Source organism: Condylura cristata, unplaced genomic scaffold (assembly GCF_000260355.1).
Source record: "Condylura cristata isolate star-nosed mole 26May11 unplaced genomic scaffold, ConCri1.0 scaffold00031, whole genome shotgun sequence".
Lineage (NCBI taxonomy): Eukaryota > Metazoa > Chordata > Mammalia > Eulipotyphla > Talpidae > Condylura > Condylura cristata.
In genome coordinates, this window is record NW_004567132.1 from 16110824 (window position 1) to 16122267 (window position 11444).

General features: G+C 56.9%; 1 protein-coding gene across 1 annotated transcript in view; it reads right to left on the reverse strand.

Moving 5' to 3' along the window:
- RAB11FIP5 (RAB11 family interacting protein 5 (class I)) overlaps positions 1–11444 on the reverse strand; it is a gene marked incomplete at its 5' end in the record, with an annotated part of 32654 nt that overhangs the window by 8204 nt on the left and 13006 nt on the right. Inside the window, 2 exons of the mRNA XM_012731464.1 lie at positions 5098–5785; positions 5893–6329. Of these exons, the coding sequence (XP_012586918.1) occupies positions 5098–5785; positions 5893–6329 (1125 nt within the window). The remainder of the gene's footprint in view (positions 1–5097; positions 5786–5892; positions 6330–11444) is intronic.

The following is an 11444-nucleotide window of genomic DNA, read 5'->3' on the forward strand; positions in this document are numbered from 1 at the left end:
CTGGCGAGACAGGCGCTAGTCAAAGAAAACCCGCCCGCTGGCTCCTGAGGGGTGCCGCAGGCACCCACGGAGCGCACGGGACACGGCTGAGGACGCCTGCTCTCAGGTGCTCCCACAGCTGGCCGCCAAGGTGGTGTGCCTGCCCACGGGCCAGCCTTGACTGAAGCCCTGTGGAGGTGGGGGGAGGGGCAAAGGCTGAAACGGGGCTGCAGGAGCAGCAGCAGGACCCAGGATGTCACCAGGGCTTCCCAGGATCTCCCACACAAACCCCTGACTCCTGGGGAAATCTGCTCCGTGGACATACATTCCCAAAGTCATCCAAAGTCATCCAACAATGCTTTGCTGGCCTTCCGGCGCTCCTTCTCGTGTACCGCCTGTACAGAGCGGCTGACTCCAGGGATGTGGACAGAAGCAGAGGCCAGAAATGGGGCTCTCGGCTTCCCCAGGACACTCATGGGGCACAGATAGAAGCCCAGAAAGAAACTGCAGGAAAAAGGGGTGACCACTCTCTAGCCCTCCCACCCCCATTTTCAGCAGTCTGGCAGTGGCAGCCTGGGTCGTGTCGGACCCACCTGAGTGTCCTCCCTGTTACCTGAGGCCCACCTCCTTGAACTCCCATGACACCCATCCCTTGCTTGCACCCTGTCTGTCCAGGTGGAAACACCCTGGGGAGCACCTACACATCCATCTTCTCCACCCAAGTGGCTTCTCCCATCAGGAACTGCTAGAGATAAGCCCTGAAGCAGCAGAAGCCAGATTTTACCAGTCAGTCCTTGAGAAATGCAGGCTGGAGTTGGAGGGCATCTATGGGGAAAGGCTGACGAGCCTGGAGCTCACAGGGTTCTTCCAGAACCAGGGCCAGACGGAGCAGGCCGCACACAAAGCTGGGCAGAGGCAGGACCAGCTCTCCACAAACACCAGGGCAGCCAGTGGGAAGGAGTCCAGGGCAGTGAGAGGCAGAGGGGGCTTCCCCGAAAGCCTCATACACAAGGCAAAGCCAGCTCTCAGACTCCGGGGTTTCTCTTCAGAATCCAGAATCCAGCTGCCAAAGACTCTCCAGACCCTACCGTTGCCCTATAATAACCCCTCTCAGGGTGGGTTCTCGGTCTCACACCACCATGGAGAGATGGAGGGAGAGCAAGTCCCCCTCTCTCCCACCCAGCTCTTGCCTCTATGGCAAAGACACTAAAAGAGGGAGAGGGAGAATGCTGAGCCTTCAGCCCCAACAACACCAAACTTTCCTTCTCCCTACATTCCAGACCCGCCCTTAGGTCAAGGCACACCTGGCTACCTCGGGGGCCCAGGAAAGCCATGGGTCACCAACATGAGAGGCAAGACTGTCCTCAGCCTACCCTCCACTGGAGCACCGCTACTCGGAACGGGTGGCGGGGGATCTGAGGGAAGAGAGTTCCCTCAACACCCAATAGCACTGAGCTTACTTAGCTTTGTGCCTTCGCCCTCCAAGCCCAGGCTGGCCCCACTCACCCGTGCTCACCCGTGCTCACCCGTGCAGTCTTAGAGTCACCTGGCCACAGTAAATGCAGGTCAGGAGAGCTGCCAGGAAGCGGGTTGGGTGGCACCCGCCACGAGCTCCCCAGAGGTACACACAAGCCCGTTGGTATGGAACCAGCAGCGGCTCTCCCTGGAGGAGGCGACTGCAGGCGTGGCCCAGCGCTCTCCCCGAGGCAGAGGCACCCCTGAGGGCATCCGCCCAGCCTTCCTACCCGCAACACAATGTCCTGCCCGCCGCCTCCCTGGCCTAGCTCCCCACCAAGTACACACTCTAAAGGTTCTCGCTCTAAAAGCGAGATCCACGCGTCCCCACACGTGGCCGCCTGTGCAGGCTGGACTCTGAGAGCAGGCCCCACTGAGCCAGCGTAATACAGGAACCAACGTACTATCTTCTCTTTAAGACCAAAATCTGGAGGAGGAAACCAAAAGCCCAAATGTCTCTGACCTTTCGACCTGAGGGAACAAAACTTTAGGGCCCACGGGGACCTTAGAACATTTGGTTGAACCTGCAACTTAATGCAGGAGTCACCTGTTCACTCCGAGCCCCCTCTCCTTAAATACCACTGTGGCCGGGCAACTCACTACGCCACCAGCCACCTCCGCCGCTGGAGGCTGGGTCTCCCTGGTGGACAGTGCTTCCTGAGGCCGGGACGAGCTGTGTCCCTGTAGTTTCTACACACCGGTATCAGAGGTGGCAGGTAGGCCTGCAAAGGCTCTCTACCAGGCCGTCCCCCGAAAGGCCAGTCTTCGAGGCATGCCCCCCCACACCTCCCCAGCAAATGAGCCCATTGCCACGTCTCCTGAAGCTCTGGCATCTGGCATCCACCTGTATGCGCCCTGAGGTACAGAAAATACGTCCAGGAGGCTGGGCACACTCTCAGCCATCATTGGGGTACAAAGAAGTGATATAGTGGGGCCCTGTAAGCTCTAAGAAGGAAGCCCAGGTGATTTAGCCTCCAAACCAGAGTATCTTCACCAGAGTAAAGGGCCGCTGTTAACTAGGCCAGGAAGCCAGGGTGTGTGGCCACACTAACGCCAAGTCACCAGGCACTCCTCACAGTTACCACTCTCTGCACTGAGAGTCTGCTGATCTTTTTGGCTCTTCAAGGAGCCCACACACTGTAGGCTTATCGGGACCTTATCCTCCACCCTGGCTGAGGGGCAGGGCAGCTGCAGAGATTGCCGACAGTCACATGCCTCTGTGCTGCACCACACCCCCCAATAAAAACAAGCTGGAAACACTTGATGCTGTATAAAGCTCTCTGGTTAACGTGAGAGGGAGGGCATGGGCGTGGGGGCATGAGCTGGCCTTGGGAAGCTCATACTGAAAAAGTGATAGACGCAAAGGACACTTTGGCACTGGCTTACCACACCGTCTGGACGTTGCCACACATGCTAAGTGGCCTGGGCTGCAGCTCAGTGTGAAGGGTTCACATCAGAGCCCCGAGCAGGGTAAGTCTTGCGGCCCAGACCTTACTCACAACTGCCCACTCCCCCCATGTGGGCACATGGGTGGGACCTAGAGTAACGGCCATGGACCTGGCAGACAAGGGTCGGTCACAGGAACAGCTTCCTAGCTTCATTCCCTCTCTCCCCGCCAGGCCTTGTGGCCTTGTGAGTGAGTGGCAGCCCTTTGTATCTCGAGCTGCACCCAACACTTACCGCTGAGGCTCTTTATGGAACATCAGTGCCACCTGGGAGCACTAGAGGGCGCTGCTGCCCTTCAGCGTGAGGAACACTCCGCCATCAGCCCCAGGGCACAGCACCCCCAACCTGGACCTATCCCCCACGGGAGATCCTGCAGCTACATTCCATCACCCCAGTTCCAGTTCCACTGTCTCCTGACGCGAGTCAGCTCATCTCATTCTCCTCAGAAGCCCTAAGCACGCCCTCTGGGTAACTGCCAAGTTGTCACCTCCCCTTATCAAGGCACACGAGGCCAAGGTGATGCTGAACAAGCTTATGTCCGGCTCCCAGACCTCTCCAGGCCAGGCCACTTTACCCAAAGAATACCTGCCCCACCTGCCCGGCAGCCACCATGGCCCAGGGAAGGCAGCAGTGTCCAGGGTGCTCCCACCCCACAGCTGAGGGCAAGCTCAGAATTCAAGCATGAGGACAAGACCCTCAGCTTCCTTATGTCCATGAGTGACCAGACTTCTCTCAACACCAAAAGGCCTTTTGAAGAGACAGAGCAGTGGGAGGAGAGTGGAGGCAGGAGCAGTGACACCCACTCATAGCCTGCAGAGGCCTGAGCCTAAAACCTGGGCTCGTGCCTATAAATGACCTCACAGAACGGTGTTTCTCAGCACATGTCCTGCCCCATGAGAGGCCCACAGACCTCCACAGATGACAGTACATGCTCTGTGCTTCCCCCAGGAAAGATCCATCCAAGTGTCCTGCCTCTCCCTCCACCCCGTCTACAAATAACTGCTTTGTCACAGGGCCCCAAGCTCAGAGCGAGCATCTGAGAAGGCCCTTGGTCTTCTTTCCAGTCCCCATGCTACAGGCGACTAGCGGTCCCCTGGGGTTCTGGGAAGTCGGGACAGAGGCTAGGGGAGGCAAGACTCACCCAGAAACTGATCCAACCCACACACCCAACTACGAGGTCGTACAGAAGTGTGGCCAGACAGCCAGGGCCCAAATCCAGGGTGCCCACTCCTCCCTCAGAATTTCACAGGGCAAGAGAAAAACCAGGACTTGGGGATTTGTCTCTTTTCTGCCAGGGAGTAGGTCTGGGGGCCCTCCCTCTCCCCTTCACCACTGTACACAGCCTCCCCACCCCACCTCCAGTCCATCTACCCGTCAGGGTGGGTGGGAATGGGCAGGATCTGTGAGAGCGCAGAAACAACTCTTGCCACACTGGTCAGGGCTCCACAGATGCTTCCATGCAGGTCTGCCCCAGGCCCCTGAGAAGGGGATCACATGGCCTTATGGCCTGGGCCTAAAGCCCCGCCCTGTTGGGCAAGGTAGCAACTTCCACTGGCTCAGAGTCAGGAGGAAGCAAAAGGGCCCGGGGCTCTGCCCAGGCCTGAGCGGAAGGACTCCTGCATCCCTCTCCTGGGTGGAACTCAGCTGTCTCACCACGTCAGGGGAGTGACTGGGCGTAAGTGCGCAGAGGTGTGAGGTACTTGACTCCCCTCTTACACAGGGAAGAGACTGGGCTAAGCTGGAGCAGCTGGCAGGAGGCTGCCTAGCTTCAGAGAGGGCAGGCGAAGTATGCGGGCACAGTGCCCAGCCCTTCTCTCCACCCGCCAAGGCTTCCTTACCTTGAGGCCAGAGGGCAAGAAGTGCAGGTTAAGAAGCAAACAGTCATACAAGTGGTCTTGCCTGCCTTCCCCCTGTTCCTTCCCTCCCTGGGGAGGTGGTGCCAGCTCCTGGGGCCCTCGAGCACAGCCTTGGCAACTCACCTGTCTGTGTGCTGCCGACAAGCCTTGGCTTAGGGAGAGCTCAGCTCAACCATGCAAAGCCAGAGCCCCAGCAGCTACCCGAGGGCCACATCTGCTGCATCCTCCCTGCCCCAGGGTCCAGGCTGCGAACACCCAGCATCCTCCCCAAGGAGCAAAGCTGGTCTTGCCAAGGACCTACCTGGGTTTCTGAGTTGGTTCCTTAGCTTCTCTCAAGCCAAACCAGCTACTCTTGGACTTTTCCTCCCCGCTGGATGAGTGGTGGGGGGAGGCCCCTAGGAGAGGGCCCCCTTTCTCCCCCAGAGAGCTGCGACGCCCCAACTCACTCCGACCCAGCCCCTGGTGGTGATGGTGGAAGAGGCCTATCCGGGGCTTCCGCTCCTCCTTCCGGGCGCCCTCCTTCTCTGCCAAGGCCTCAGCAGAGGCCACCATGGGCGTGGCGACCTGCACGGGCTTCCCCTCCAGAAGCCGGGCCGCCTCCTCCTCTCCAGAGCGGCCAGCCCCGACAGCCTGATTGCTCGGCTCCTCCTGTCCAGGGGCCACCTCCGAGCTGCTGGTGCTACGGCTGCCTCTGCCCCAGGAGTCATCTGCAGACCTGGGCCCCTCCTCAGAGGGCCGGGAAGAGGCACTGTGCAGGGAGCTGGAGAGTGGAAATGAGCCCGAGATGGAGCTGCGGTGCCGCATGGGGGCCTGGGGCTCCTCGTTGTAAATATGGCTCCCGTTGACACAGAGGGAAGAGCGAGAGGCCACGTCCAGCTGGCCCTGGAGGTCAAGGAGGGCTCGGGGAGGAGCCGCTCGCATCTGGCTGGCCTCATCGCTGTATGTCCTTTTGTGCGTGAGCAGCTTGGGGGACTGCATTGAGTCCCTACCTGAAAGGGAAGCACACGTGGAGTTGGCAGCTGCAGGAGAGCCCAGCCTCCCGGCCAGGCCTCCCCTGCCCACCGCCCTGTGCCCTCCCTGGGGGAGGCTCACTTACCCCCTTCGGTGGACAGCCAGCTGGTGCGGCTGGGTGAGCGGGTGAGGAGGTCAGCGCCGGGCCCCTGGTAGGCCAGGCTCCCGCTGGCGGAGGACAGGGTGCTGTCCGAGCCCAGAGAAGTGTTGGACTGGGTGAGGGACGACTTGCGCAGCTTGTTTCGGAGGAAGAAGCCTTTGGCTTTGCCCATCTTGCCCAGGCTGCCCAGGTCAGGATCCTCCAGGGCACTGCTTGGGAGGATGGCAGAGGCAGATTCGAGCTCGTACTTCTTCTTGCCCTTCATCTTGTCCTTGATCTTGCTGAAGGGGGACCGCGGCTTGTCCTTCATGGACAGGTCGAACATGCTGGCGCTCAAGTTGTTGCGCGTGAACTGGATGGTGACCTGGATCTCCCCACGCTCCTTCTCCTTCTTGCCGGCCTTGGAGTGCAGCTTGTACCACCTGTGCGGAGGGGAGGGGAAAGAGGGCTGGGCGGTGGCCACAGGTGCAGGGAGCCTGGCTCTCACACAGCACCCCTGGCTTCGGGGACCCACGACAGTCTCTCCCCACGCCTGTTCTGACACACAGGCGCTGCCTTCCAGGCACAGCTGAGAAACTGTCCATGGCTTTTCCACAAAGGCTTAGAAACCACATCCCGAGTCGGAGAAGCGCCTCCATGCTACGGGACGGGGCAGCAGTTAACATGCCCTGCTCTCCCTACGGAGCTCACCTAGCACCTGGAGCTCAGACAGCCCCACTTCCCCCCACCTCCCGACTTCTGAAACCCAGAAGGGCCAGCTGGTCCCTGGGAGGCACCTCCAGGCCCCGTACAGACAGACCTAGCCACATTTCCCCCTGTTTACATCATCTCCGGTCAACAGCAGCCAAAGTTCTGCTCTGAGCCACGGGCAAGCCTAGGAAAGAACAGCTCACCCAGAGGCCCAGGGCCAGGAATACACACGCACACATACACACACAAATCCCTCATCCACTGGGTGACTCACCCCAAGTCCTGCCAGGACACCTCTGCAAGATGGAGCAGACAAGAATGGCACAAGGAGACCTTAGGCAAGAGACGCAGGGAGGGGAGACAGCACCCACACCTGTGACGTGGCTACTGTCCCAGCAGAGTGCGGGGCCTCTCAGCTCATCCCACTGCACAAGACTGTGAGAGGGGAGACACTACCCTGGTTTTATAGATGAGGCTGTTGAAGGCCAAAGGCAAAGTCATTCATCCAAGAGCAAGCCGCCAGGAAGGAGATACAGATTCTCATCACTCATGACCTTCCCACTACACTCTCAGAAAGGCCCCTAACACACAGGCCTGAGGCCACGGGGAGGGGTGGGGGAGGGTGGGGCTCCCCCTACAGGAGAGAGCCTCCTTCCACTGCCTCCCCAACGCCCTAGGAGACACCTAGAGGTCTGAGGACTGACCAGTCAGACTCTGCCTGGCTGGCCACACCACACAGCACCATGTGAGCAGCTGCACAGCTCCTCTCCAGCTCCCTCTACCACGCACATCCTTCCCCACCTCCTACCAGTGTGAGCAGAAACCCAGAAAGGCTTTGGACTGAGGGACGCCAGGCCCAAAGGATGGGGCCAGGTGCCAGGCTGGAAAAAGGAGACACTGAACATCGTCCCTTTCTCACACTGGCACCCAGAATACAGAGCCTCCCGGCAAGTATGAGCCAAAGTAAAACATTCAAAGGACATCGAAAGGAGCGCCCCAGAAAGCAGGACAATGATGATGCAATTATTAGAAGTCAATCCAAGGAGGTTCCTTCATGGACAAGTAACTGGAGTCAAACACAGGAGAGTCTGCTCCTGCGTGCAGGGGGCTTGGGCGCCATTTCTCCCATGTACAAAACAAGAAAACAGCCCTGCAGACTGAAAATCACCCCCTCACAGGAGATACTTAGGACAATGGAATGATTCTGCATGATACTATAGTGGTAGGTAGTCTGGCGAGTGAAGAATAAAAAAAGAAGAAACCCTGACATAACTACAGACTCTAATAATAATGCATCAACACTGACTCATTAATTGTAACAAATGCACCGCACTAGTAAGATGCTCGGTGGGGGTGGGAGGGCTGTTAGAGAGTATTTGGGACCTTTCTGTACCCACTCCCTGTTCAGTGAACCTAAAAATTAAAACTAAGAAAACAAACAATTTAAAAAAGGAGAATGCGAGCACAAAGAAGCCATGAAAGACGACGTGCGAGAACGTTCTCCTAAGGACAGAGCACCCGCACTGCCGGCCCATGAGCACGCATCACAGGCCAAGACAGGTGTCTCTGTGGGCCTGAGTTGTAAAGAGGCGACCCCAGAGGCCCCCAAGGGGAGACGGTGGGTGCCCGCTGCCTCCTCCACCCCCACTGCCTCCTCTTCTGCCACTCCCGGCTGCTCCTGGGCCGAGGGGACCTGCACCTCTTTTGTGGAGCTGAGGAGGCACAGTGCTCACAATGGTTGATGAAGAGCCCAAGGAAGGAGTTGAGACTGAGAACAGTCAACTTTAATTTGGAGGTGGTGGGTCAGGAAGTGCTGCGGTGCGTGGAGAGGACACCCCACCACGGAGGGGACCCCTGAAATTTCACCCACTCTGAAGCAGATGGGACAACCAGCAACAAAGACGCACTGCACAGCTGGCCGTGGAGGGTGAGGCAGAGTCACACGCTCCCGCAGCAGACAGGGGTGTCTCCTACAGGGGCGCTGCGCCCCAGGGCTCTGCTCCAGGAAAGGAAGACACAGTTGGAAAACCACAATCCTGACAGCGCAGCAGTTTCCTCTCCCCGCCCTTTCCTTTGCATCCCCAGAGTCGCTGGTTATGAGCACAGCCACACTGCACTTTGTCAAACGGAACGGCGCCCTAGGCGTTGTTTGGTCAGTGGCCAAGGGAGGCGAGATGGGGACGGTATGGGTACTGGGAAACAAGCCCCTTCTCCCTGAGTGGCATTATCCAGCGCTTATCTTTTATTCTAGCGAGTTATTTTGTTCTCAATGTTTATCAACAACAACATGAAAAGGTCTTGTATAGCTTCTTTGATTGGAGAATTTTAGTATTTTTTCATTTATCTGTGTCTAACCAAGGACAAGTTTTTAAGTTTTTGTATGTAGCTGCTAGAAATAGGGTAATCTGCCCTAAAGTAGGGATAAATTACTCTAAATAAAATGAATTAGATAGTCTTCCCTTCAAGTCAAGTATCTCATGGCTTTAATAAACTTCTGGTTTAAAATGAAAAATAACGGGGGGTGGTGGACGGGTTCATACGCTTGGGAGGCAGAACAGTGTCGGGCGCTCGTTAAGTGGCGCCCGCACCGCAGGGAGGCGTGCCCTCAACATTCTGCGGGAAAAGTTCTGCAGCCTAGAATTCTAGACCCAGTCAATCAAGCATGAAGGGGCAATGAAGCCTGGTGAAGATGGTCAGATTGGTCCCTGAAAGGCTCAACGTCCCCCCATGCAGAAACATACCGCACACACCATATCACAACACCCCGCCCCACCCTAACTGCACACATACACCCCTGCACACCAGGCACCACGGCCATCAGCTCCCACCACAGCACCAGGTCCCAGAGATTCACATGGACACAAAGGGATTGGGATGGGGGGGTCTTTTGTATTAAAAGTCCCTATGCAGGGGCCCTCCCTGGTGGCACAGCAGGGTAAAGCACAGCACTAAGAAGCTTAAGCCGCTTCCGCATGAGTTCGATCCCCGCCTGCCCCAGGGAAGCAATGGCGCGGCAGACCTCTCCTGACCCGCCCGCTGCTCCCCTCAGCAGTGGACTTCGTCGATCTGCCTGTTCCGCTCTGTCTCTGGTGAATCCTCTCACCCTCTGCATCTCTGGCCTGTACCCCAGTTCTGTATGAATAAATAAATCTTTATTAAAAAAAAAAGTCCCTATGTATCAAAAAGATCAGAATTAAGTCACAACAAGGGCTTGGACAGAGCAGTTCTTTGGGTATTGTTTTAAATGCTGAAACTTTTTTTGCAAAAGTCTTTCCAGGGGCATCTCCAATTGCATCATGTTGGAAGAATCCACCATGATGATGCCCTTATGTGTTCATCATGGTGATGGGCCTGGCCTCTCTTTGGTGACCCACTTGATGGCCTGAGCAGAGGGAGGCCGGCCTTCTGGTTTCCCTTCAAAGTGGGGAGATCATCCCTGGGAAGGCTGGGTCAGGACGATAGCAGCCCAGGCAGGGTAGGTGAGACTCAGTGGACATGTGCACGTGTCCTCTTGCAATATGCAGGACAAGATGGGAAAGGCTGTGAGTCAGGGAGTCAGGGAGAAGAAAACTGTGAGACTGTGAGAGGATTGTCTGGGGGACAAGAGAGAAAAATTAATAGAAAGATGAGCCAGACAACATCAACTTCCTGACACCCCTGCTTTCAACAGTAAAGGTCAAGCCCTCGTCACTTTCTGCAAACCTGGACTAGGCCCCATTTTGCACAGGAAGAGAAGAGCGTGTGCTCTGACGCTGGGCCCGCTGAGCCTACAAGCTACAGGCACAGACATTCACTGTGCTGGGCATGAAGGTCAGGGCCCCACAGTGGCCAGTCACACTGTACACACCGCAGCACCAACCACGGTTATCTGTGTGGGGTGAGGCTGCAGGAGCTGTCACTTCCTGTGTTGTCTATCTTTCCTCTGTTTGAATTTTTTATAACGAACACATATTACTGCTATAATAGGAAAAAGACAGAAGACAGCACCCACTCCTCTCTTACCGCCTCAGCTGCCTGGGCATGCAGCAGGCCAGGGCGGCTAACTACAGCTTGAGGAACTCAAAGGCCCAAGCTGAGGCCTGACCTGTCCCCATCCAGTCAGTCACCATGTCCACTTAACCATAGTATATCAGGATCGACCAAGGCCCCAACGTGCGTCAGGCCTTGGGGTGACAGCTCATAAGACAAAGCCCTCATGCCCAGAATGCTATGGTGGGCTATGGTGCCCAGACCGGCCTTCATCTACGCAAGATTTATTTGATATGATGTGTATCAGACTCCACCTAAGCCCTGTTGAGTTAGAAGGGCCAAGTCTGAGAGTCTGCATTTTGTTAGTGACTGAGGCTCCCTCTTCAAAGACAACACACAGGCCCCCTGCCTGCTCTCCATCGCTTTGTGGGCAGAGACCAACCTTCCCACCACCTGGGTCCATCCTCAAAGACACTCAAGTGGGGCCCTCCCTGGTGGTGCAGCAGGTTGGAGCACTGCACTGTGAAGCCAAACCAAGCCCAGACCGCTGTGAGTTCGATCCCCGCCCCAGAGGTGATCCACATGGCGCGGCAGACCTCTCCTGACCTGCCCACTGCTCCCCTCAGCAGTGTACTTCGTTGATCTGCCTGTTCTGCTCCCCACTGTCTCTGGTGAATCCTCTCGCCATTCCTGTACCTCTGCCCTGCACTCCATTTCAGCATGCATAAATAAATACAATCTTTTACAAAAAGAAAACACTCAAGTGGTAGTGGAAAAAGACCATGCCTCTCCCCTGCCTGGCTGAGGCTTGCCTTCCAAAGTCCATGGGCAGGCACCATGAAGTGCCCAAGAGAAAGTACCATAAGAGAAGGCTCCTT